General features: G+C 39.0%; 1 protein-coding gene and 2 long non-coding RNA genes across 4 annotated transcripts in view; all 3 read right to left on the bottom strand.

The window, feature by feature from the left end:
- LOC135839353 (neuronal acetylcholine receptor subunit alpha-10-like) overlaps positions 1 to 16,670 on the bottom strand; it is a 198,087-nt gene extending 181,417 nt beyond the window's left edge. For both annotated transcript variants that reach the window (XM_065355345.1, XM_065355346.1), the window contains exon 1: positions 16,193 to 16,670. In XM_065355345.1, the coding sequence (XP_065211417.1) occupies positions 16,193 to 16,310 (118 nt within the window). In that variant the 5' untranslated portion in view covers positions 16,311 to 16,670. The remainder of the gene's footprint in view (positions 1 to 16,192) is intronic.
- On the bottom strand, positions 689 to 2,308 carry LOC135839350 (uncharacterized). The gene is made up of 3 exons (XR_010557579.1): positions 1,927 to 2,308; positions 1,085 to 1,847; positions 689 to 987 (listed from the first exon to the last, which is right to left on the bottom strand). It is a non-coding gene; the product is annotated as an uncharacterized LOC135839350 (long non-coding RNA).
- LOC135839349 (uncharacterized) lies at positions 8,352 to 9,695 on the bottom strand. Its single transcript, XR_010557578.1, has 2 exons — positions 8,932 to 9,695; positions 8,352 to 8,837 (listed from the first exon to the last, which is right to left on the bottom strand). It is a non-coding gene; the product is annotated as an uncharacterized LOC135839349 (long non-coding RNA).
- Positions 16,671 to 27,433: the final 10,763 nt, after the last annotated feature.

Below are 27,433 nucleotides of genomic sequence, written 5' to 3'. Positions count from 1 at the left end.
ACTAAACATACCCTGTGAGTTTCATCGAAATCTGAGGTTAAGGGCATTTTGCCTATCTTATCGGGGGGTACCCTTTCAACTTTCAAAAATATGTATACTGGAGGCTCCAGATCTGCTCAAAACGGTTCGAAACTGCGTTTCCAATTGATTTAAAAGATCGACGATAAGGTCAATACCTACATACAGAGTTTCAGAGTTCTCCGTTCGCCAAGTTGGTGAGATTTTGATTTTCTCGCCATTTTTGGCTCTTTGATAGGTGAGGTGGGTATCTGTTGAAAAAATTCACCAAAAATTGAAAACTACACTTTAGCATCTTAAATGTAGACTGATGACGTCTTTCAGAAATTTGAGCAATATTGAGGTTGACTTTTACGTTCCAAGCCTTATTTTTAAGAGCTTGAAAAAAATTAATAAATTGTTGCGTCAAACTTTCAACAAAGACTTATTGCGATGTTTGAAAATAGAAATTTTGAATTAAAAATCGTTCTTTTCATTTCCATTATTCCGTATATTCTTCGTGCGTGATCTTCTACTCCGCTAATGACTGAAAGGCTAATGACTGAAAGAAATGACCTAGGTACATACAAATTCGTATTCATGAGTGTAATTTTAACTTATCGAAAGAATGTTTCATCAAGATTATAAATCAGCGATCTACGAATATCAGACTTTCAAAAACTTTCTAGCATTGAACTTTCATAAAAGATTTATTGCAATGCTTATAAAACAAAAATCCCAGCCAAAAAATTCTACTTTCCATTTTTGATCGTAGGTATCGTTTTCTTCGTGATCACCTGCAAGTTGACCTGCGCTGAGATTGCTGATTTTGCAAATCTTGAACAACACATTTGAAAGCTAAAAATTGGTTGGGATATGTTCCTAGCTCCTACATTTGCACATTTTAACGTTGATCTAATTTGAATTTCCTCTTCGATATTCATCGGCATGATTTTCCAACAGTATACGGGATTAAAAGAATTTTTAATTCTAAAGGGAAAAAAATAAATAAAAAATTGCATCAATATTGTAACTGGGTACTTAGATACCATAGGTATTATCTGCTTTGAAACTGTTGCTGGCTTACCATTTCTCCTTTCAACATGTTTATGAACATATCGAAAGGTTTGATTCGTCGTGCACCGCTTGGTAGTTCATTTCCGAACACATGGGGATTTCCGTAACGCAGGTGTCTATTATCTTCGCGTAATTCGTTCACCTGTTCTTGTAATTCTTCAACTTCGCTTTTTACGTAATTATTGTCGCCATAATAGGCAAATCCGTACGTAGGTTTGTACCAAATTAAAACGGAAATCAAACAAATCAAATGAATTTTTAAAAAGCTTAACTTCATTTCTAACCTCGATCACTTTAAATTCCACTAATGACTGAAGGAAACGACCTAGATAAATTGGTATTCGTAGATTTAATTTAACTTATCGAAAGAATCTTTTATCACATTTTAGAAATCAGCGATCTAATAGGAGGTGGAAACGTTGAGTGGAAATATACAAGTAAGTAGCACGATTTTATTCTCAAGGCTGTGAGTTGATGGTTTTCAAAAAAAAAATCGTTTTATTCAATTTTTATTTTGAAAAAATTATTAAAAATTGAAAAATGTATCTACGCAAAGTGTAAAAATTACAATCGATGAATTTATTCGTCATTTTTTTTGCATTTTATTCGTCCTATTTTTCATTAATAACCTCGGGGATGGTCCTTTTGAAAATACCACGAGCCTACGTTAGCAATTTAAACGTTGATCAAATTAAAACTTCCTGGTCTGATCTTCTACGAATAATTCGTCAACTTGATTTTCCAACAGATGTATCGCTAAAAGAATGTTAAAGCTAAAAAAAATAACACCAACATTAACTATAGGTTCCATTTTAGATAACATGATAAATTTTCAAAACACTCGAGGCTTACCATTCGCCCATACCAGACGTTCGGCTAGACTGAGAACTTTAAAAGGATTAAAAGCTCCAGGTGCCTTTACACCCTTTTTTGGATTTTCGCCACGAAGTACTTTGTTTTCGACTTGTAATTTGTTCACTTTGTTTCTTAATTCGCGCATTTTTTGTCTTAGAGCACTGATGTCTTCGTCGACGGGTCTTTCATATGTAGGCTTGTAATGAATTAACACGCATATCAAGCAAATTAAATAAATTTGTAAAAGGCAAAATTTCATTTTTACGACAGATCTTCACTATTCCGCCGATGAATGAAGGAATAACAACCTATAGATTTGTATGTATTCACGAACGTAATTCAACTTATCGAATGAATGTTTTATCAGGATTAGAAATCAGCGATGTAATTATTTGAAGAAACTTTGTGTACGAATTGCGATGGAAATAAAGTTGATAGATTTCGAGGAATTTTCTGTGCATTCAAAATTTTGAATTGATTAGATAGGTATTTAAACTAGAAAGCAGTCAAGTGATTTTCTACTTTTTTGTGAACTGAAAACTTGACTATGGCGGTGAATAATTTGCTCAGATGGATCAGTGACTAATTTAATACGCATTGATCTTCGAGAGACATAAAGTGTGAAAATTATAAATTGATGATTTTATTCCTAAAGTTGATAAAAAAAGTTACGGAAGATAAATTTATAGATGGCACGAATAGGAAAATCCTCAAAGAATATCAACACCATGAATGACTGAAAAAATAACCTCAGAGTCGTATTCACAAACGTCAGTTAACTTATCAATTGTTATCAGGAAAATGTTTCATTATTCATGAAGATTAGAAATTGATTCTGTGCTTAATTTAGAAAAATTTCAGGAGTGCCTAAATTTTTTTCTCGATTTTCGACGAATTTTTGAGAATACAAAATTGACCATTTCGATAATTCAGGTTTTTTGTTCGTTTTGTTCAGTAACATTGATGGAAGTTAATTTTGAAAGTAATGACACCCCCCCCCCCCCCCTTCATCCCAAATTGAAGTTGTTTGCTTTATAGATTCTTACGTGTATTATGAACAAGTTCTTACCATGTTTTCAGCAATGATTGCGAATTTTTGCTCAATTTGATTGAAATTTCATCAGCTTTTGTTGACTTTCAAGAGATGTCAGAACAAACATAAGTAAAAACCTGCGAGGAGCAGGATGCCGTAACCGCCTTAGCGATTATTAGTATAACTCCCTTTTTGCCCAATATTACTCGATCTATTTATAGGGAGATACTTCGTTACTTGCTCTCTCTAAAATTATATCTATACTGGAAGTATGGGGAATGTGGGGGATTCTCTGCTCGTGGATCCGGCAACTGTTGCAACTTGCAAGATCACGAGCAAGGCTCTTCACTTAGCACCGGAATCTCGAGCTCTCTGGAGCTAAGTCAATGTTGTAAATATGTATTCTCGCTTCGGCACTGGAAAATGTGAAAGTGCATGGTCCTTAAGACAATGTACCATTTATCGTGTTTAACCCACTTCTAACGTGGTAATTAGTGTTTCCCTGAACATATTGATTAATTCTACTTAATCAATATGGTTCTTTTGGATGCATATTTGATCACCCCGGGCATCAAAGGCATTTCTCATAATACATCGAACCTCGTGTAGTACATACCTATCAAGTACCAGGATTCAGTGAGTACATTGACTGGATAGGTAATGTGTACAGTGTCTTTGGTAAGTATTGAGAAATACTTATTTGGGCCTGATGGTTCCCTCAATTAATTATAGTTTAGTATTAATTAATTGAGTTAGTCGAAGTAGGAATATTATATTTATGAGACCTACCCAAATTAACTCGTAATAATTGTAACTACATCTCAATTATTGGTGTTATTCTGACTAATTATGTATTAGGTACTCACTTAATACGTAATTGATTAGAATTCTTATACTTATCCAGGTCCTAAGTGGCGGGTAACGCGTCTGACCATTTCATTATGTTCAAATGTGTAGTTTGTAATCACCCTCTGCGTACCTTCTTATATAACTAATACTTAATAAAGACATTTTAGTAGTCATCACAAATGTGTTTTATTATTATTAGAGTACATACGTAATTAGTTAGGAAGGATTATCTACCCCATATCATCTCTAGAGCTATCCAGGTAAGTGGTAATTATTCCCCACTTAGGGAATAATTATTGTCCCGATCCAGTAGGAATAAAATAAAACTCCACCATCTAAATAATACCTAATCTCTAGGTGCACCAGGGGAAGTCAGAACGTTTTCTCACAATTTCAACTTTGATCAGCTGTTACTCTCGTACTAATGAACCAATATGGCTGAAATTTGGTATGTAGGTTCCCATAAGGGTTCTTAACCTATGGTAAAAATTTCAGCGCGATTGTCGCAGTAGCTTTCGCACAATCGAATAAAATGTAACTTGTTCTGACTCGCCCCACTTTGGGGTAAGTCAGAAAATCTACAAAATTAATTGGTATTATTAGGATTCGACCCTGATCGATGCGCAATATGTCGAATAACATGTTTTCGAGGTCGTAGAATCCAAATCTGGAGTTATTTTTTTGTAGTAGCGGGGGGTGAGGCGTGGGGAGGGGGCAATTCCAAATTTTTCGTACATTATTGTGTAATATGTCGATTGATATGTTTTCAAGATCGTAGAATCCGAATCTGCAGTTATTTTTTTTGTAGGAGTGGTGAGTGAGGCGTGGGGAGAGGGGAAATTTCGAATTTTTCCTACATTATTGTGTAATATGTCGAATAATATGTTTTCAAAATCGTAGAATCCGAATTTGGAGTAATTTTTTTTGAAGGAGTGGGGGGTGAGGCGTGGGGAAAGGGAAAATTTCAAATTTCTCCTACATTATCGTGTTATATGTCGAATAATATATTTTCTAGGTCGTAGAATTCGAATCTGGATTTATTTTTTTTGTAGGAGTGGGGGGTGAGGCGTGGGGAGAGGAAAAATTTCAGAATTTTCCTACATTATCATGTGATATGTCGAGTAATATGTTTTCGAGGTCGTAGAATCCGAATCTGGAGTTATTTTTTTTGTAGGGGTGGGAGGTGAGTCAAGGGGAGAGAGAGTAACTTACAAATTTTGCCTATATTAATGTGTAATATGTCGATTGATATGTTTTTGAGATCGTATAATTCGAATCTGGAGTTATTTTTTCGCAGGGGTATGAGGCGAGGCAAGAGGAGAGTAGAAATTTCAAATTTTGCCTATAATATTGTGTAACATGTTGGTTGATATGTGTTCAAGGTCGCAGAATTCGAATCTTGAGCTAGTTTTTAGGGTCGAGTGCTATTCAAGTATCACCGTTTGGGGAGAGGGCCCCACCCATGCGAACCTACGACTAACCTTCCACCTTCACCATAAAAAATGACTCCGGATTCGAATTCTACGACCTCGAAAATATATTATTCGACATATAACACGATAATGTAGGAGAAATTTGAAATTTTCCCTTTCCCCACGCCTCACCCTCCACTCCTACAAAAAAAATTACTCCAAATTCGGATTCTACGATTTCGCAAACATATTATTCGACATATTACACAATAATGTACAAAAAATTCGAAATTTTCCCTCTCCCCACGCCTCACCCCCCACTCCTACAAAAAAAATAACTGCAGATTCGGATTCTACGACCTCGAAAACATATCAATCGACATATTACACAATAATGTACGAAAAATTTAGAATTGCCCCCTCCCCACGCCTCACCCCCCACTCCTACAAAAAAAATAACTCCAGATTTGGATTCTACGACCTCGAAAACATATTATTCTACGTATTAGACATCGATGAAGTCGAATCCTAATTATCAATGTTCACTTTTCTGACTTACCCCATAGCACTAATTTAGGGGGTAAGTCAGAAAAAGCGATATAAATAATGAATAATTGAAAATTAACAAAAATTGAATACTTGGGGTTTTACATTATTGTTTTAGGAATACTTTCACTTATAATATCACTCTTACTGATCATTTCTTCTGAGGTAAAAAGCAGTTTGAAAAACACTGATTACAATTTGAAATCAAATTCAAAACAGCAACTAAAAATGAACCAATGAAAAGCCTGTAAAATGAAACTGGGTCGCGAAATTTTTTATGCTGTGATGAAGTAGGGGTAGTACCCTCAAGTTACCCCTGGGTAGCGCTTCGGCAGATATAAGCCTCTAAGAGCTAGAGCAGTTTTTCTGACTTACCCCGAATTCGGACTTCCCCCGGTGCACCTTATATCAAACCATATTTTTTTTCGAAAATGCGCCCTCTTTGAGGACCCCTACCTCCCTTCCCGAGACACCTCCAGAGCTGAATTTTTTCTGACCAACTTTCAACTCAAAATGAAGATCTCCGCTGAACATTGTCAAAATTCTCTGGCACTTTTTATTCACAATCGACTCAGTGAAATGACCCAATTGCAAAATTTATTATTTGAGATTCTGCGTCAACCTAGGCCATCATCATCAAAATCCAAGACCACTTTTAGGGTTCTATACTCACCAGTTGAAAATTTACAAATTGCTTATTTTTGAGTAAACCCGTATTTTGAAAATTTCTTCTTCGCAGATATTCTGCATGAATGTGCCAAAATATCAAAAAATCATTTCTGAAACCAGGGAAATATTTGAAAAAGCAGAAGTGCCAATAATTTGGTCATAATGGCTCATTTTAAAAAATTTAGAAAAATTGCCAAAAATTTGTGAAATTTTTCGGTTTTTTCAAAGTGGCAATAATGTCCCAAAAATGGAAGAGGAGGTTTTAAAATATTTCCTCAGCTTCAGGAACCAAATTTTGAGCTGCCCAAGTGGATTTTTTTATTTTTGGTGAATTTTTGAAAATGATGGAAATAGATCGATATCTTCTATCAACTTGAAAAATGGATCTTCACCATACGCCAACTTCCCACTAAACTGAAATTTGACTTGAAACAGCATGTCATCCACATCTCAAACCTGAATTTTGAGCTGCTCCAGTTGATTTTTCCATTTTTGACAAATTGCCAAATATCATATATTTGTCCGTGTCTATGTGCATAATTACTCATAAATGAGATATCCTTACTCCCAATGGGAGTGACTCGATCATCGATCTAGCATCAAGCCTCGGAGATTGAGTAGCTCTCATCACTACTTAGGAAACCGTTGGTACGGAAACACCTTCCCTTCTTAGTCCTTTCGTTGTGGTGTAATTGGGTGCATATTCTCCATTACCTTTGTCGAGACTAGCTAACTCGCAGAAAGCTTCAATGATCGTTTTTGATATTTATGTGCATTTTATGTGATGTCGAGTAATCCCTTAAAAAAGGATTATTCAGTGCCTTTATTTGTCTATAATTAATATCAATACTACTCTCGGGCATCTTCAGTTAGGTTTGTCACAAACGCTTAACGCGTCAACTTTAACATCCATGTGTCGTAAGTAAGTATAACAACCATTTAGTGTTAAGTTACATAGAGTATGTACAGTGTCATTATTTATATTTTTAAGGTACAATTAATTTATTATTCCAATTAATTGTGATGTCAAATTAAGGTGTGTGTTTCAATTACATCAAAATACACGGAGCAGAAATAGTAGTTGGTCTTGTCTTAATTTATTTATAACCTCCGAACGCCATAAATAAGTTATCTCAGGTAGTAACCTCTATGTCGTGTCCATCTTCCCATTTGGTCCATTGGTATGGCCAAATGGGCACATTTTGTAAGTAGTTAGAATTACCTAATAGTTGAGCCACGTTTGCTATCCGAAGATAGTGTCTCTCTTTTAGGTGCTATCTTATCCAGGCATTTTATCTAGTCAACAGAACAAGAGATTGATCCAAAAACACCATTTCAGTCTCAGGTAGATATAATCCTTTATAATAATCAATAACCATCTTATTCCCCTTTAAGTGTTTATTATTAACCTATCTATCTATACTATTAGACCCTATCTATCTCTTTACAATCGTATTATTGATTAATATTATTATTTTTGTAAATTTCAACATTTTTTTTTCATCTTCGCGGAATTTTTAAAAATCAAATTTGACCCAAAAATTTGAAAAATTCAAAATTTTATCGTTTACGTGGAAATTGAATTTTTGACTCCCTCCCTCCCCCTCACACCCCCGCAGAACGGATTGAAAACAATGCCAGGCCGTTTCGAACATTTCTGGAAACTCCAGTGTGTTTTTGAAATTGGAAAATTCCACGAAATTTTACCCAATGAAGTTGGAAATTTCAAATGTTGATTTTTTTTGAAACTTTGGACCAAAGTTTGATTTTAAAAAATTTACCAAAATTTGAAAAATTCGCTTCAGCTCTTGAAATGTAGATTGATGAATGACGATGTAGCGTATTTTTGCATGCTCCTTCGATTTGGCCTCTTTTCTGGTTCAAAAATTTCTTCGCTGGTTGGTATACATCGCTTAAACTTTCAAAAATGATTTATTGCAATGTTTGAAAAACAGAAGTTTAAAATTAATAATTCTTCAGACCATTTTACTACTTTGATCATTCCGTTTTCTTCGTGATCGATTTTCAGAATTAAATTATTTGACAATTGACTCGGCTTGTTGAGGAAGATATCATAAACACCTGCACCGTTCATTAATCAACTATTCGATTTGATCAACTAAGATGTTAGAAAATCGCTGTTTGTCGTTGAGAAATTTAGTCCTATCGTATGAGACGAGTAGGTAATGTGTAAAATGGACGATAGTGTAGGTCTATGTAGTAATACAGGAACTATAGTTTCAATTTTGTGAATCTTGAACATTCTTGACACATCATATTCATTCGATAGTTAAAAATTAGGTGGGACGAGCACTGACGATTTTAATGCTAATCAATTTGGTAAATTCCTGCTTATTCTTGGGTGAAAATTCAAGGAAAGAATAATTTTCCAACTAAACCTAGAATAAAAAATAATATCAACTGTAACTAGGTATGTTCTTTTAGGGTTAATAGTATTATCGTGGGTATTTAAAAACATTGATGCTGTCTTACCATTTGTCCATGTCCTAAGACGTTTATAAACACTGTCATGTGGGAAATGAAGACCTGCTTGAGGATTTTGTGCACGACGTGCTTTATTATGAGCTTTGATATGCTCACCGAGTACTTTATTTGCGGCGTGTAATTCTTTTATCGTTTTCTTCAATTCTATAGTTAGGGAATGATCGACTTTATGAGTGGATCTTTGATAAGTAGGCTTGTAGCAAATTAACACGAATATCAGAAAAACACGAGTAAAATGAATTTTCAAATAGCTAAGCTTCATTTTTACGACAGATCACTAATGCATCGCGAATCACTGGAGATAAGCAAACAACTGACAAAATTCGTATTCACAAACGTACATTAAAGTTGAATTTAATGAAAGAATGTTTTTACTATTTTCATTTTGAAAAAAATTAATAAAAGATTCTAACTTTCTGTAAAATAGGTACTGGGAATTGTAAAAATTGACAGATCACTACACCATAAAATGACTGAAGAAAATAACCTGCAAAGAGTCGTTTTCTGAAACGAGATTAAACTTATCAGAAGGACTATTTCATTAGAGTGAGATTATAGAAATTAATCATTCAATATACTGAAGCTGTAAAAGTGCCCAAATTGTTTTTTTTTTTTTCATTTTTGGTGGTTGATTTTATTGCTCCTTGTTCTGAAAACACTGAGAAAAAATTACCAATTTTTGTCATTTTGAAGTAACATTGAAACAGACTTTTAGATCTGAAGTCTAATAATGTGGTGCCTAGACCTACGATACCTACATTAATACCTTTTTATAATTTCCACTTGGACATGGACATCTTCGCGGTGACCCATTCATTGCCACTGTAAATTCCCAAAAGATGTAGAGATTAGAAGACAAATGATATTAAAACTAGAAAAAATAATTCCAACCAACTAATGTATGTATGGTACTTACGTAGATCGCATTATAATTTCGGTATTAATTTCCAAAGTTTACCAGGAAGTGCTTTGAATTGGTTTCGAATTAATTTTAGTTCATTTATGGCACGAAGTTTATTATTCAAAGGTTCTAATTCTTTCGCTTTGTTTTTAATTATTTCTCGAATCATGGAATAATCGTCGTCATCAATGGGTCTTTCATAAGTAGGCTCGTAGTTAATTAACAGGAATATCAAACAAATAAAATGAATTTGTAAATAGGTAAACTTCATTTTTATACGACAGATCACTATTTCCCTCACAAATAACCGAAGGAAACGACCCACAAATTCGGAAGTATTCACGAACGTAGTTCAACTTATCGAAAGAATGTTTCATCGTAAGATTAGAAATCAACGATTTAATAACTAACGAGAGTATGAAAACTTTGGGTGTAAATACTCGCACTTATAACCGTGAAAATAAAGCTGATTAGTTTCAAGAAATTTTCTTTTTATCAAATTTTGATGTAGATTAAAATAATATTAAAGTAAAGTTGAAAAAAAATAATATCAACACGAAGTATTTTATTTTGGATTTTTAGTTGGTTCACCTCCTGTCATATCTCCTCTCATCTTTCTCACCGCCGGAGGCACTTCTGAAGCTAAACATTTTTTCTGAGGGACTTTCAACTCAAAGTAAAGCTCACCATCGAATTTAGTTAAAATCTTTTTGTTTTTTGTTTCGCGATCCGTGCATTTTATTTGGCGAGGTGCGAGCTTTTAAAATAATTTTATGGCAATAACCTGCGGCTATCCCTTGAAAAATTCTGGAAAAATGTTCAGTGATACTTACTCAACTTTACTAAGAAATTTATGAAATCAGTTTTTGCCCCTTTTCCCAGAATTTGCCTCCCCTACCCGGGGATTTGAACTACTCAAAGTGGATTTTAAAGTTGTTAACGAGGTGAATAAAATCAAAAAAATTCAGGGTCATTTCCCTAGCTCGAATACTTCTACTTTCTTATAAAATTTCAGGCCAAATCGGTTGATAACAGCCTGAGATGACTATTATAATCTCTGAAAAACACATTTTTGGAGAAAAATTTGGGAAACTGGGTATGAGGGTACTCAGCAGGGCACCTTTGAAGCACATTTGATTTACATAGTACATTTTTTGTGAGAATTGAACATGTTGAAAAATCCTGAAATGAATTTGTAATGATGCAGTTTCTTAGAAAAAATTTGAAAAAATTATATTTTGAAACATGAGAAAAGTTAAATTATGACTTTGAAAAACAGTTTGATAGAGTGAGATTGGTAATAATTGAGATAGAGGGAAATTCTACTAATTCCTATTTACGTAGTTGAGTCAATGATTATTCCTTAGGGAAGGAATAATTACCATGCCGTGGATAGCTCAGATAATAGGAGAGGTTTCAATAGGTAAATACCATTTCACATTAATCATTCTAAAGTACCAAATCAATGCACACATTTGACACAAGTGTTAGTTATTGTGATTTATTGATAAGTATTAAGTACTAATTAAAGAATAATAAGAAAGTACACTTTAAGGGTTAATCGAGTATAAAAGAATTATTAGATTATTTTATAATAAGGTACCGTGGGTAAATACACCTGTCGGGTAATTACCCCACAGCACTGGTTCTCGAAAAGTACTGTATATTTCAGTACTCTTCTGAAATAATTTTTTACATCACAGCATCACTCCGCCAATGTGAGTGTTGGAGTGTGGGAGGGCTTTTTAGAAATTTTATTGGTAATTGAAATTTCAATCTCAAATTTTTTCCAATTTTTCGAGAAATTTTTTTGGAAAAAAAGTTATTTGAAAAGGATTGGAGAATGTAAATACTGTTTTTGATACAACATCTGTTTTGATATTTAATAACAATTTTTAATATGTTGTTAAAATGAATGCCAACCTACATCACTCTGCTTGAATTTATTAATTTTGAAAATAATACCATGGCGGGTAATTAAGCCACATTATTTTTGATATTTTTTTTTATACGGGTTTTCAAAAATCAAATTTTTGCACCAAAAAGGCAAAAAGTACAATATGTTTCTTGGACTCACAACTCGATTGGAAGTGGTTTCCAGCCATTGCGAGCAGTTCTTAAGCCTCCAGAAAATTTTTAAAAATAACAATGATGACCATACAAAATTACAACCAATCTTGTTGGAAAGCTGAAATTTTGCGCATGGTACATCATTGACCTCCCAAATTGACCCATTTTCAAGTTTTTAGGCATTCCCGCACCATTTTTGAGGAATTTTGGGCCTTTTTTTAATAAAAAAAAATTGTGGCGTAATTAACTGCCAAGGTAGGGTAATTCCGCCAATTGAGGTACCTCGACTACAGTGTTACTGGTGCTTTTGTCAAACTATGAAAATAATTCAACAGAGGCTAATAAAAATAGATAGATTTCCGCTTCTTTTGACGTACTCACCTTGAAAAAACACTTTGATACGGCTTGACAATTTTAATTCAAAAAAATTGTGGTGTAATTAGCTGCCAGTACCTTAGATACAAGCTCAGGCTTCTACCTTACAGCTCGCATTAATTACTAGAATAATTTTAACAATAATGATAAGTGCATAGCAATGATGTAACACAACTTTAATGGAAATCAGAGTAATTACTTACTCATGACACTGTACACTTTTTCTGTCCCTTTTGCGGGTGTCCCCAATAATAGACAACGTCAACAGAAATGTATTACATGAAGCACCTGTTCTACATACGAGAGATAATTCCAATGGCTAGCATAATCGGAGATTTATCCAATGTACCGCGATAATTAGACATAATTAGAATAAGAACCATGTTGTCAGCACAATTTATCCACTTAATAAAGTGGGCTAAGACAGGAAAGAGGGATGGAGAGGAAAGGCTCCGCTGCCTATACATCTATAAGTTGACAGAGAACCAGCCATTGCGAGTAGCCGAAACTAAGTAAAGCTGATGGTCAGAGATTTGATGCACGAGCCTCGAGCTACGACCAGCAGATCTATAGGTAAATACAATTCTCATGTTACCATACTTCCAGTATATGTAGGGAGATATTAATTTAACCATCACTAAGGCAATGAAGGCATATTTCCTCATATCAAATTTACGCTGCAGCAATTTTTTTTTTGGATTTTTTCGAATTTTCTTTTTTTAAAAAAAAGTCTTCTTTTTGACAAAATAACTTTTTGAAATCACACTCTCCAATTTGAAGTTAACCAAGCTAGATCAAAAGAGTAGATATGTTCTAAAACCATTGTAAGGAAAATTTCAAATAGTGTTAAGGATCATTTTTCAGATTTTTGGCGATTTTTTCAAAATTTGAAAAAATTTAAAAGAGTCGTTCTAAGGGCGATTTTTGAACTTTTTCATAAAATGGACATTTTTTTGAGGAAAACGAATCAATGTGAATGATTCCTTCAATTGAACTCCCATGCATTAGTAACTGCTACTTTTGGACCATTCTGGAGCCTGCAGAAATTTTTTATGGTCAGGTGGGGTCACTTTGATAAAAAAAAAAATGTTTTCTGCTCTATACGGCGTAGAAAGATGTTTTTGAAAAAATTGCACCACTCAATGTGTAAAGTACGTCAAAACGCACCATATGACCTTTTTGTTTTTTATTTTTTGTTTTTTTTTGTGCCTCAAAATTGCTCTCAAAGGCCGTATCAAAGTCACCCACAAGATGGGGTCACTTTGATAGGGGTACTTTTTTTTTCAAAAAATGATTTCTCATCACCTTTAGACATACCATATAAAATTTCATCAATTTTGGCCGAGAGGAAGTCATCATATTACTTATTGAAAAAGTGATAAAAGCCCGTGTATTTCTTTAATTTTTTATAAAATTCAGTTTTTTAGCAAAATTTTTAGATATTCAATAAAATACCTTTGCGACCTATCAAAATGGGATGAAATTTCACACTGAATCCGAAAATGGCACTGATTTTCACTTTAGTCTCAAAACTTGAATTTTTAGCCTCAAAAATGAAAAATCGATGACATCCCCACTGAGAACAATGGGCCAAGGATCGGAGGCACCTCAACCTAGAAACTCGAAATTTTTGGACATATTTCCCAAGGAGTGTAGCTTTATGATAGACTATCAGCCAATGTTCTATTACATATCTGAAAATACTACATATAACATCAACTTTTGTTGAGTGTTGAAAAATCTTGAAAAATTACCACTTTTAAAAAACTCGATTAAAAGCAGGGACGAAAATAATTATTTACCAACTCAACACTGTTATCGTATCAATTCACCATCAGTGTAACCACTTCGCTCGGAAAAAAAATGAAATTCGACGTTTTACTCGCTCTACAGATCAAAACTTGAAGAAAAATAAGCACTATCAAAGTCACCTCGCGAAATCAAAGCGACCCCTCCTGACGGTAATTCTCTCCAGAAATATTTAAAATCGCTCTAAAAAGTTCAAAAAAATAAATGAACTTTAGCGCCCCAACAACTTTGGTCGGCGTTTATTGGACATCCTATCGACTATTTTAGGATGGTTAATCGCAAGATTCCAGGAGAGTGAGTTCTAAAGTGAACTTCTAACTAAATTTTAAATTCCAGAGAAACTGAAAAAAAAATCAGATTTTCAAAGAAGATATAAAACGAGTGAGGTTTTCGACAAGATATCTTCCAGTGTGTTCACACGATCATCTGATTGGAAAACAATCACAATTAACCCTTTTTGGGGCCTCTCAGCAAGTTTTCAAATTACTCTAGAAATTTCGAATCGTTCTGGAAGGGCAAAAATTCTTGCAAACACATCAGAAGATATCTGTGGAAAAAACCCCTCGATGAGATTTTGATCCAAAGTCCAAATTGGTTCAAAATTCACTTTTGAACGCACATTACTGGAATTTTACAGTCTGGAGAAAATTAAAAAATCGCTGAAGGCTCCACAGTGGCCCAAAATTACTAGTTGTTGATGCGTCGCAGTTAAATTGAAGAAATAATTCACACATCGGTTCACTTTGCTAAAAAAAAAATCATATTCCATAAAAAAAAGTTCTGATAATCGCCCTTGAAACAGTTTTTTTGAATTTTTAAAATTTTCATTAATTCGCCAAAAATCTAAAAATGAACTTGAGTGTCTGAAATTTGGGTTACGTGGGTTTCAGAATTTATGCTCTTTCCTATCTGAGTACCTACTTAATTTTTTGTCATTTCTATCGAAACCGAATATTGGAACGGTATAAAATAAGTATACCTATATAAAAAGCACAATTTGAAATTTTTCAGCTATGGTAAAAAAACAGCAGATGAAAATAATTCGACATTTTTACTCGTTCGAGTCGCTCGGCTCTTTTTGTTTAATAAATTAAAAATAGCACCCGAAACGTTGGAAAAATTGTAAAAATTGTGTCGAAAAAACGTGTAGTTGACCCCGAGTTGTTTTTTCATCGAGAAACCCCTCAAAAAAAAAATACTCTCGAAACTAACTCGAAAAATTATTTTTAAAATGGTAAATTTAAAAAAATGACGCAAATTACTCGCCTGAAAAGAGACGTGGGGGAAATTTTTTAAACTCGACGACAGCAAAACTTTGAAAAATACCGCATTCATTCATTCTGCTATAAGTATACTATGGTTAGTCACATTGAGGAAGGAAAGGGAAAGGCATTGTAATATTTAGAAGGTGCAGGAGAGAGGGGAATGCGAGGCGGAGAAGGCATCATCTGTAATCGTAAAAAACATTTTCCACTCATTTAACGCGAGAAAAATGCTGGATAATTCAACTTCGCCAGTCGAATAAATCTGCTCATTATTGTATAGTACTATTCGGTAGGTTTGGAAAAAATTACTCGCGCTACGTACAATGGGTCATTTATATTAGGAAAAATCCCGGTGATAAATTCGTTTGCTCGAGGAATCGAGGGGCGTAGAAGGGTGCGAGGGAAAGAAAACCGAAGCCAGCAATGCACGATACTATGTAGTTGAATCTTCCAACATTTGTGCTGAAATTTCAACCAGAAACTTGGCTTAGAATAACACAAACTCGTGGTCGTATTTTTCCGATCAATTTTGGTGATATTTATTTAGGAAATTTATAAAAATAGTGAACTGAAAGGGCTAAAAAAATCTCGAGAGTAGGTAATTGAAGTATATTTGGTATGGTTGGGGGGGATGCTCGTAAGAGAGTTATGAAATTTTGATAGGTTTCAGGGCTGCAAATATTAATTTGAAATTTGAAAAAAAAAATAGTTTAGAGACGACAATTTGAAAATTGAGAAATTATAAAGCAGGAAAAAAATTACTCGAACTTATACATCATTCTATTATACGTAGGTATCAAAAATAGAAAAAAAATAGACTTTCACTTACTCGTGTACAAAAAGAAGACGGTAGATGTGAAAAAGCACGACGCGCGAAAATAATTACGTATTCCGGGACGCGTCATTATACCATTTTCACGACGAAAGCGAACACAACACCGTTTCATTTAAGTATAAATTCGTCTAAAACGAAGCTCAGCGGCGGATAAATCAAAAAATTCGCGTACAATGTTAAAATATTGACGCATGTCCTTTGCTCCGATGAACATAATTCAGGATCTTTTTTTTCTTCTCCTCTCTTTCGTCTTCAGCATACACCAAAATGTGGGCTTTCAAAAACTCAAAAATTTCGTTACATTTAGCTGGACGAGATAAATTACGAGTATTTATTCACTATGACCATCGTCGCTTCGTCGAGACAGAAAATACTCGTATTACATCGACAATCGAGCACCAAACCAACTGTGTGATGTCGACGACGACGACGACGATGAGGAATTTGCGGAAAACTCACCAGGCGAACGTGTTCGGTGGGTGCACTCGGAAAACTTTAAACTCGAAGGTATACGTATAGCCCTATATAGCCCACGACTTTTGTTTTGATGCCTTTTCCCACGTTCCTACGTATTTCCATTTTGCTGGCTGCCGATAGGTTGGATTTGTTTACCACGACCACGAGTGCCGTCAAATGCGCAATATTTTTCCGCAGGCTGATCGTCAAGTAGCGGAGTGGTGGAGGTAGAGAGATGAGGTAGAGCGAGAGGCAATTTACAGATTAGTTTAGCCATTTGTGTGTAGCGTTTAAAGATGAAGGGAAATTCCGTGTGTGAAATTTGCGTATGTGGTTTGTATGGTTTTGTGTTGCATGAAAAGAGGTAGAGACAGGGAAGCTAAAAGTAGGTAAACAAATTCTTCGATAACTTTTTTCTTTTCCTTATTGGATGAAAGAAAATTTAGTAAAAAATTAGCAATGACTAAAAGAGAACTATTTTCGTAGTTTTAAATGGTTTTTATCCTAATTTGATCTAATTTTATTTAATGAAATTTTTTTGCTAAGGTCAAATCGTTTCATTTTTTCCCCCAAAATTGTTTTTCAAAAACACGTGACCTTCAATGAAAAAAATTATTCTGCTATTCGTAGCCTCGATTATTGTGGAAGGGGGGGGGGGTGGGGGGGTTATGAGGAATTTGGAACACGAAGATTTGAGTCGATGAGATTCGTGGTTGAAAATTTCGAGCTCGAGTTCTTCAGAAGGGGGATTTCCATATGAGAAAAATAGATTTAAAAAATGTTCGGTGGGTAACCAATTCTGTTTTTTCAATTTTTTTCCAACTCTTGTATTATGTTGAAAATTGTCGCCCTGTTGATATACTCAAAAACGTAAATACTAATAACTGCGTAATACTCCAAAAACCTGCATTTTTGGAACCAATGAATGCAATTTTTTTCGAGTTTTTCGAATTATTGAAACTGACGTATTTTTGTATTTTTTTTCCTGAGTTCGTACTCGCTACTTCAGGATTTTTTTGAAGCATAGGTAGATAATATTTGGCTTCCTAAAAATACCAAGTATTCCTTCCCTTGACCATCGTTAATTAAGAGATTTCCATTTTTGACACGAATATGTGTATTGGGCTGAGGGTCTGTCAAAAATTTTCATCACCCCGACTTTTGAAAACTTGATTTTTAAAAATTGTTCCATTCTTCATAATGTCTGAAAATTTAAAAGGCTGAAAAATATGTATATGCGATAAAAATCCTCGTCATTATGCTACTCGTAGACTTTTAATATGTACCTAGCCTACCAACCAAATAAAACTGACCAATTTCTGGCATTTTGATACCATATTATATTTTCTGGAATTTTAATTTATTTACATAAATGTATTTTGAGACTTTTAAAAACCTTGAAAAAAATATAGAAATTTGTAAAGAGGGGGTAAGTAATAATCGGGAGATCGTGAATATTATTGTAATTATGTATTAGTTGTCGTTCGGGGTTGTTTGGGAGTGTTCAGTGGTGTGAACAGGTGGTCAGGGGGATTCTTGAGCGTTCGAGGGATTTTGGGTGTATTTAGAAAGATGTTCGGGTGTGTTTGGGAAAATTCAGGGATGTGAACGCGTGCTCAGAGATGTTCAGCTGTGTTTGGGAAAATTCAGGGGTGTGAATGCGTGCTCAGAGATGTTCGGGTGCGTTTGAGAAAATTCAGGGGAGCGAATGCAAGCTCAGAGACGTTCGGGTGTGTTTGAGAAAATTCAGGGGTGCGAATGCAAGCTCAGAAATGTTGGGGTTGAATGCAAGCTCTGAGATGTTCGGGTGTGTTTGGGAAAATTCAGGGGAGCGAATGCTAGCTCAGAGATGTTCGGGTGTGTTTGAGAAAATTCAGGGGTGCGAATGCAAGCTCAGAGATGTTCGGGTTTGTTTGAGAGAATTCTGGGATGTGAATGCAAGCTCAGAGATGTTTGGGTGCGTTTGGGAAAATTCAGGGGGGCGAATGCAAGCTCAGAGATGTTCGGGTGTGTTTGAGAAAATTCAGGGGTGCGAATGCAAGCTCAGAGATGTTCGGGTGTCTTTGGGAAAATTCTAGAATGTGAATGCAAGCTCATTCAGGGGTGCGAATGCAAGCTCAGAGACGTTCGGCTGTGTTTGGGAAAATTCAGGGGAGCGAATGCAAGCTCAGAGATGTTCGGGTGTGTTTGAGAAAATTCAGGGGTGCGAATGCAAGCTCAGAGATGTTCGTGTGTCTTTGAGAAAATTCAGGGGTGCGAATGCAAGCTCAGAGATGTTCGGGTGTGTTTGGGAAAATTCAGGGGAGCGAATGCAAGCTCAGAGATGTTCGGGTGTGTTTGGGCAAATTCAGGGGTGCGAATGCAAGCTCAGAGATGTTCGGGTGTGTTTGGGAAAATTCAAGGGAGCGAATGCAAGCTCAGAGATGTTTGGGTGTGTTTGAGAAAATTCAGGGGTGCGAATGCAAGCTCAGAGATGTTCGGGTGTGTTTGGGAAAATTCAGGGGAGCGAATGCAAGCTCAGAGATGTTCGGGTGTGTTTGAGAAAATTCAGGGGTGCGAATGCAAGCTCAGAGATGTTCGGGTGTGTTTGGGGAAATTCAGGGGTGCGAATGCAAGCTCAGAAATGTTGGGGTTGAATGCAAGCTCTGAGATGTTCGGGTGTGTTTGGGAAAATTCAGGGGAGCGAATGCAAGCTCAGAGATGTTCGGGTGTGTTTGAGAAAATTCAGGGGTGCGAATGCAAGCTCAGAGATGTTCGGGTGTCTTTGGGAAAATTCTGGGATGTGAATGCAAGCTCATTCAGGGGTGCGAATGCAAGCTCAGAGACGTTCGGCTGTGTTTGGGAAAATTCTGGGGAGCGAATGCAAGCTCAGAGATGTTCGGGTGTGTTTGAGAAAATTCAGGGGTGCGAATGCAAGCTCAGAGATGTTCGGGTGTCTTTGGGAAAATTCTAGAATGTGAATGCAAGCTCATTCAGGGGTGCGAATGCAAGCTCAGAGATGTTCGGGTGTGTTTGGGCAAATTCAGGGGTGCGAATGCAAGCTCAGAGATGTTCGGGTGTGTTTGGGAAAATTCAAGGGAGCGAATGCAAGCTCAGAGATGTTTGGGTGTGTTTGAGAAAATTCAGGGGTGCGAATGCAAGCTCAGAGATGTTCGGGTGTGTTTGGGAAAATTCAGGGGAGCGAATGCAAGCTCAGAGATGTTCGGGTGTGTTTGAGAAAATTCAGGGGTGCGAATGCAAGCTCAGAGATGTTCGGGTGTGTTTGGGAAAATTCAGGGGTGCGAATGCAAGCTCAGAAATGTTGGGGTTGAATGCAAGCTCTGAGATGTTCGGGTGTGTTTGGGAAAATTCAGGGGAGCGAATGCAAGCTCAGAGATGTTCGGGTGTGTTTGAGAAAATTCAGGGGTGCGAATGCAAGCTCAGAGATGTTCGGGTGTCTTTGGGAAAATTCTGGGATGTGAATGCAAGCTCATTCAGGGGTGCGAATGCAAGCTCAGAGACGTTCGGCTGTGTTTGGGAAAATTCTGGGGAGCGAATGCAAGCTCAGAGATGTTCGGGTGTGTTTGAGAAAATTCAGGGGGGCGAATGCAAGCTCAGAGATGTTCGGGTGTGTTTGAGAAAATTCAGGGGTGCGAATGCAAGCTCAGAGATGTTCGGGTGTCTTTGGGAAAATTCTGGAATGTGAATGCAAGCTCATTCAGGGGTGCGAATGCAAGCTCAGAGACGTTCGGCTGTGTTTGGGAAAATTCAGGGGAGCGAATGCAAGCTCAGAGATGTTCGGGTGTGTTTGAGAAAATTCAGGGGTGCGAATGCAAGCTCAGAGATGTTCGTGTGTCTTTTAGAAAATTCAGGGGTGCGAATGCAAGCTCAGAGATGTTCGGGTGTGTTTGGGAAAATTCAGGGGAGCGAATGCAAGCTCAGAGATGTTCGGGTGTGTTTGAGAAAATTCAGGGGTGCGAATGCAAGCTCAGAGATGTTCGGGTGTGTTTGGGAAAATTCAGGGGAGCGAATGCAAGCTCAGAGATGTTTGGGTGTGTTTGAGAAAATTCAGGGGTGCGAATGCAAGCTCAGAGATGTTCGGGTATGTTTGAGAAAATTCTGGGGTGCGAATGCAAGCTCCGAGATGTTCGGGTGTGTATGAGAAAATTCAGGGGTGCGAATGCAAGCTCAGAGATGTTCGGGTGTGTATGAGAAAATTCAGGGGTGCGAATGCAAGCTCAGAGATGTTCGGGTGTGTTTAGGAAAATTCAGGGGAGCGAATGCAAGCTCAGAGATGTTCGGGTGTGTTTGGGAAAATTCAGGGGAGCGAATGCAAGCTCAGAGATGTTTGGGTGTGTTGTAGAAAATTGAGGGGTGCAAATGCGTGCTCAGAGATGTTCGTGTGTGTTTGGGAAAATTCAGGGGTGCGAATGCGTGCTCAGAGATGTTCGGGTGTGTTTGGGAAAATTCAGGGGTGCGAATGCGTGGTCAGAGATGTTTGGCTGTGTATTGGAAAATTCAGGGGGCGAATGCAAGCTCAGAGATGTTCGGGTGTGTTTGAGAAAATTCAGGGGTGCGAATGCAAGCTCAGAGATGTTCGGGTGTCTTTGGGAAAATTCTAGAATGTGAATGCAAGCTCATTCAGGGGTGCGAATGCAAGCTCAGAGATGTTCGAGTGTGTTTGAGAAAATTCAGGGGTGCGAATGCAAGCTCAGAGATGTTTGGGTGTGTTTGGGAAAATTCAGGGGAGCAAATGCAAGCTCAGAGATGTTCGGGTGTGTTTGAGAAAATTCAGGGGTGCGAATGCAAGCTCAGAGATGTTCGGGTGTGTTTGGGAAAATTCAGGGGAGCGAATGCAAGCTCACAGATGTTCGGGTGTGTTTGGGAAAATTCAGAGGAGCGAATGCAAGCTCAGAGATGTTCGGGTGTGTTTGAGAAAATTCAGGGGTGCGAATGCAAGCTCAGAGATGTTAGGGTGTGTTTGGGAAAATTCAGGGGAGCGAATGCAAGCTCAGAGATGTTCGGGTGTGTTTGAGAAAATTCAGGGGTGCGAATGCAAGCTCAGAGATGTTCGGGTGTGTTTGGGAAAATTCAGGGGAGCGAATGCAAGCTCAGAGATGTTTGGGTGTGTTTGAGAAAATTCAGGGGTGCGAATGCAAGTTCAGAGATGTTCGGGTGTGTTTGGGAAAATTCAGGGGAGCGAATGCAAGCTCAGAGATGTTCGGGTGTGTTTGTCAGAGATGTTCGGCTGTGTTTGGGAAAATTCAGGGGTGTGAACGCGAGCTCAGAGATGTTCAGCTGTGTTTGGGAAAATTCAGGGGTGTGAATGTGTGCTCAGAGATGTTCGGCTGTGTTTGGGAAAATTCAGGGGATGTTCGGCTGTGTATGGGAAAATTCAGTGGTGTGAATGCGTGCTCGGAGATGTTCGGCTGTGTTTGGGAAAATTCAGGGGATGTTCGGCTGTGTGTGGGAAAATTTAGGGGTGTGAATTCGTGCTCGGAGATGTTCGGCTGTGTTTGGGAAAATTCAGGGGCGCGAATGCAAGCTCAGAGATGTTCGGGTGTGTTTGAGAAAATTCAGGGGTGCGAATGCAAGCTCAGAGATGTTCGGGTGTCTTTGGGAAAATTCTGGGATGTGAATGCAAGCTCATTCAGGGGTGCGAATGCAAGCTCAGAGACGTTCGGCTGTGTTTGGGAAAATTCTGGGGAGCGAATGCAAGCTCAGAGATGTTCGGGTGTGTTTGAGAAAATTCAGGGGGGCGAATGCAAGCTCAGAGATATTCGGGTGTGTTTGAGAAAATTCAGGGGTGCGAATGCAAGCTCAGAGATGTTCGGGTGTCTTTGGGAAAATTCTGGAATGTGAATGCAAGCTCATTCAGGGGTGCGAATGCAAGCTCAGAGACGTTCGGCTGTGTTTGGGAAAATTCAGGGGAGCGAATGCAAGCTCAGAGATGTTCGGGTGTGTTTGAGAAAATTCAGGGGTGCGAATGCAAGCTCAGAGATGTTCGTGTGTCTTTTAGAAAATTCAGGGGTGCGAATGCAAGCTCAGAGATGTTCGGGTGTGTTTGGGAAAATTCAGGGGAGCGAATGCAAGCTCAGAGATGTTCGGGTGTGTTTGAGAAAATTCAGGGGTGCGAATGCAAGCTCAGAGATGTTCGGGTGTGTTTGGGAAAATTCAGGGGAGCGAATGCAAGCTCAGAGATGTTTGGGTGTGTTTGAGAAAATTCAGGGGTGCGAATGCAAGCTCAGAGATGTTCGGGTATGTTTGAGAAAATTCTGGGGTGCGAATGCAAGCTCCGAGATGTTCGGGTGTGTATGAGAAAATTCAGGGGTGCGAATGCAAGCTCAGAGATGTTCGGGTGTGTTTAGGAAAATTCAGGGGAGCGAATGCAAGCTCAGAGATGTTCGGGTGTGTTTGGGAAAATTCAGGGGAGCGAATGCAAGCTCAGAGATGTTTGGGTGTGTTGTAGAAAATTGAGGGGTGCAAATGCGTGCTCAGAGATGTTCGGGTGTGTTTGGGAAAATTCAGGGGTGCGAATGCGTGCTCAGAGATGTTCGGGTGTGTTTGGGAAAATTCAGGGGTGCGAATGCGTGGTCAGAGATGTTTGGCTGTGTATTGGAAAATTCAGGGGGCGAATGCAAGCTCAGAGATGTTCGGGTGTGTTTGAGAAAATTCAGGGGTGCGAATGCAAGCTCAGAGATGTTCGGGTGTCTTTGTGAAAATTCTAGAATGTGAATGCAAGCTCATTCAGGGGTGCGAATGCAAGCTCAGAGATGTTCGAGTGTGTTTGAGAAAATTCAGGGGTGCGAATGCAAGCTCAGAGATGTTTGGGTGTGTTTGGGAAAATTCAGGGGAGCGAATGCAAGCTCAGAGATGTTCGGGTGTGTTTGAGAAAATTCAGGGGTGCGAATGCAAGCTCAGAGATGTTCGGGTGTGTTTGGGAAAATTCAGGGGAGCGAATGCAAGCTCACAGATGTTCGGGTGTGTTTGGGAAAATTCAGAGGAGCGAATGCAAGCTCAGAGATGTTCGGGTGTGTTTGAGAAAATTCAGGGGTGCGAATGCAAGCTCAGAGATGTTAGGGTGTGTTTGGGAAAATTCAGGGGAGCGAATGCAAGCTCAGAGATGTTCGGGTGTGTTTGAGAAAATTCAGGGGTGCGAATGCAAGCTCAGAGATGTTCGGGTGTGTTTGGGAAAATTCAGGGGAGCGAATGCAAGCTCAGAGATGTTTGGGTGTGTTTGAGAAAATTCAGGGGTGCGAATGCAAGTTCAGAGATGTTCGGGTGTGTTTGGGAAAATTCAGGGGAGCGAATGCAAGCTCAGAGATGTTTGGGTGTGTTTGAGAAAATTCAGGGGTGCGAATGCAAGCTCAGAGATGTTCGGGTATGTTTGAGAAAATTCTGGGGTGCGAATGCAAGCTCCGAGATGTTCGGGTGTGTATGAGAAAATTCAGGGGTGCGAATGCAAGCTCAGAGATGTTCGGGTGTGTATGAGAAAATTCAGGGGTGCGAATGCAAGCTCAGAGATGTTCGGGTGTGTTTAGGAAAATTCAGGGGAGCGAATGCAAGCTCAGAGATGTTCGGGTGTGTTTGGGAAAATTCAGGGGAGCGAATGCAAGCTCAGAGATGTTTGGGTGTGTTGTAGAAAATTGAGGGGTGCAAATGCGTGCTCAGAGATGTTCGTGTGTGTTTGGGAAAATTCAGGGGTGCGAATGCGTGCTCAGAGATGTTCGGGTGTGTTTGGGAAAATTCAGGGGTGCGAATGCGTGGTCAGAGATGTTTGGCTGTGTATTGGAAAATTCAGGGGGCGAATGCAAGCTCAGAGATGTTCGGGTGTGTTTGAGAAAATTCAGGGGTGCGAATGCAAGCTCAGAGATGTTCGGGTGTCTTTGGGAAAATTCTAGAATGTGAATGCAAGCTCATTCAGGGGTGCGAATGCAAGCTCAGAGATGTTCGAGTGTGTTTGAGAAAATTCAGGGGTGCGAATGCAAGCTCAGAGATGTTTGGGTGTGTTTGGGAAAATTCAGGGGAGCAAATGCAAGCTCAGAGATGTTCGGGTGTGTTTGAGAAAATTCAGGGGTGCGAATGCAAGCTCAGAGATGTTCGGGTGTGTTTGGGAAAATTCAGGGGAGCGAATGCAAGCTCACAGATGTTCGGGTGTGTTTGGGAAAATTCAGAGGAGCGAATGCAAGCTCAGAGATGTTCGGGTGTGTTTGAGAAAATTCAGGGGTGCGAATGCAAGCTCAGAGATGTTAGGGTGTGTTTGGGAAAATTCAGGGGAGCGAATGCAAGCTCAGAGATGTTCGGGTGTGTTTGAGAAAATTCAGGGGTGCGAATGCAAGCTCAGAGATGTTCGGGTGTGTTTGGGAAAATTCAGGGGAGCGAATGCAAGCTCAGAGATGTTTGGGTGTGTTTGAGAAAATTCAGGGGTGCGAATGCAAGTTCAGAGATGTTCGGGTGTGTTTGGGAAAATTCAGGGGAGCGAATGCAAGCTCAGAGATGTTCGGGTGTGTTTGTCAGAGATGTTCGGCTGTGTTTGGGAAAATTCAGGGGTGTGAACGCGAGCTCAGAGATGTTCAGCTGTGTTTGGGAAAATTCAGGGGTGTGAATGTGTGCTCAGAGATGTTCGGCTGTGTTTGGGAAAATTCAGGGGATGTTCGGCTGTGTATGGGAAAATTCAGTGGTGTGAATGCGTGCTCGGAGATGTTCGGCTGTGTTTGGGAAAATTCAGGGGATGTTCGGCTGTGTGTGGGAAAATTTAGGGGTGTGAATTCGTGCTCGGAGATGTTCGGCTGTGTTTGGGAAAATTCAGGGGCGCGAATGCAAGCTCAGAGATGTTCGGGTGTGTTTGAGAAAATTCAGGGGTGCGAATGCAAGCTCAGAGATGTTCGGGTGTCTTTGGGAAAATTCTGGGATGTGAATGCAAGCTCATTCAGGGGTGCGAATGCAAGCTCAGAGACGTTCGGCTGTGTTTGGGAAAATTCTGGGGAGCGAATGCAAGCTCAGAGATGTTCGGGTGTGTTTGAGAAAATTCAGGGGGGCGAATGCAAGCTCAGAGATGTTCGGGTGTGTTTGAGAAAATTCAGGGGTGCGAATGCAAGCTCAGAGATGTTCGGGTGTCTTTGGGAAAATTCTGGAATGTGAATGCAAGCTCATTCAGGGGTGCGAATGCAAGCTCAGAGACGTTCGGCTGTGTTTGGGAAAATTCAGGGGAGCGAATGCAAGCTCAGAGATGTTCGGGTGTGTTTGAGAAAATTCAGGGGTGCGAATGCAAGCTCAGAGATGTTCGTGTGTCTTTTAGAAAATTCAGGGGTGCGAATGCAAGCTCAGAGATGTTCGGGTGTGTTTGGGAAAATTCAGGGGAGCGAATGCAAGCTCAGAGATGTTCGGGTGTGTTTGAGAAAATTCAGGGGTGCGAATGCAAGCTCAGAGATGTTCGGGTGTGTTTGGGAAAATTCAGGGGAGCGAATGCAAGCTCAGAGATGTTTGGGTGTGTTTGAGAAAATTCAGGGGTGCGAATGCAAGCTCAGAGATGTTCGGGTATGTTTGAGAAAATTCTGGGGTGCGAATGCAAGCTCCGAGATGTTCGGGTGTGTATGAGAAAATTCAGGGGTGCGAATGCAAGCTCAGAGATGTTCGGGTGTGTTTAGGAAAATTCAGGGGAGCGAATGCAAGCTCAGAGATGTTCGGGTGTGTTTGGGAAAATTCAGGGGAGCGAATGCAAGCTCAGAGATGTTTGGGTGTGTTGTAGAAAATTGAGGGGTGCAAATGCGTGCTCAGAGATGTTCGGGTGTGTTTGGGAAAATTCAGGGGTGCGAATGCGTGCTCAGAGATGTTCGGGTGTGTTTGGGAAAATTCAGGGGTGCGAATGCGTGGTCAGAGATGTTTGGCTGTGTATTGGAAAATTCAGGGGGCGAATGCAAGCTCAGAGATGTTCGGGTGTGTTTGAGAAAATTCAGGGGTGCGAATGCAAGCTCAGAGATGTTCGGGTGTCTTTGTGAAAATTCTAGAATGTGAATGCAAGCTCATTCAGGGGTGCGAATGCAAGCTCAGAGATGTTCGAGTGTGTTTGAGAAAATTCAGGGGTGCGAATGCAAGCTCAGAGATGTTTGGGTGTGTTTGGGAAAATTCAGGGGAGCGAATGCAAGCTCAGAGATGTTCGGGTGTGTTTGAGAAAATTCAGGGGTGCGAATGCAAGCTCAGAGATGTTCGGGTGTGTTTGGGAAAATTCAGGGGAGCGAATGCAAGCTCACAGATGTTCGGGTGTGTTTGGGAAAATTCAGAGGAGCGAATGCAAGCTCAGAGATGTTCGGGTGTGTTTGAGAAAATTCAGGGGTGCGAATGCAAGCTCAGAGATGTTAGGGTGTGTTTGGGAAAATTCAGGGGAGCGAATGCAAGCTCAGAGATGTTCGGGTGTGTTTGAGAAAATTCAGGGGTGCGAATGCAAGCTCAGAGATGTTCGGGTGTGTTTGGGAAAATTCAGGGGAGCGAATGCAAGCTCAGAGATGTTTGGGTGTGTTTGAGAAAATTCAGGGGTGCGAATGCAAGTTCAGAGATGTTCGGGTGTGTTTGGGAAAATTCAGGGGAGCGAATGCAAGCTCAGAGATGTTCGGGTGTGTTTGTCAGAGATGTTCGGCTGTGTTTGGGAAAATTCAGGGGTGTGAACGCGAGCTCAGAGATGTTCAGCTGTGTTTGGGAAAATTCAGGGGTGTGAATGTGTGCTCAGAGATGTTCGGCTGTGTTTGGGAAAATTCAGGGGATGTTCGGCTGTGTATGGGAAAATTCAGGGGTGTGAATGCGTGC

Source organism: Planococcus citri, chromosome 3 (genome assembly GCF_950023065.1).
Source record: "Planococcus citri chromosome 3, ihPlaCitr1.1, whole genome shotgun sequence".
NCBI classification, from domain to species: domain Eukaryota; kingdom Metazoa; phylum Arthropoda; class Insecta; order Hemiptera; family Pseudococcidae; genus Planococcus; species Planococcus citri.
Note: the sequence above shows the minus strand (reverse complement) of the source record. Positions and strands in the feature narration are given on the sequence as shown.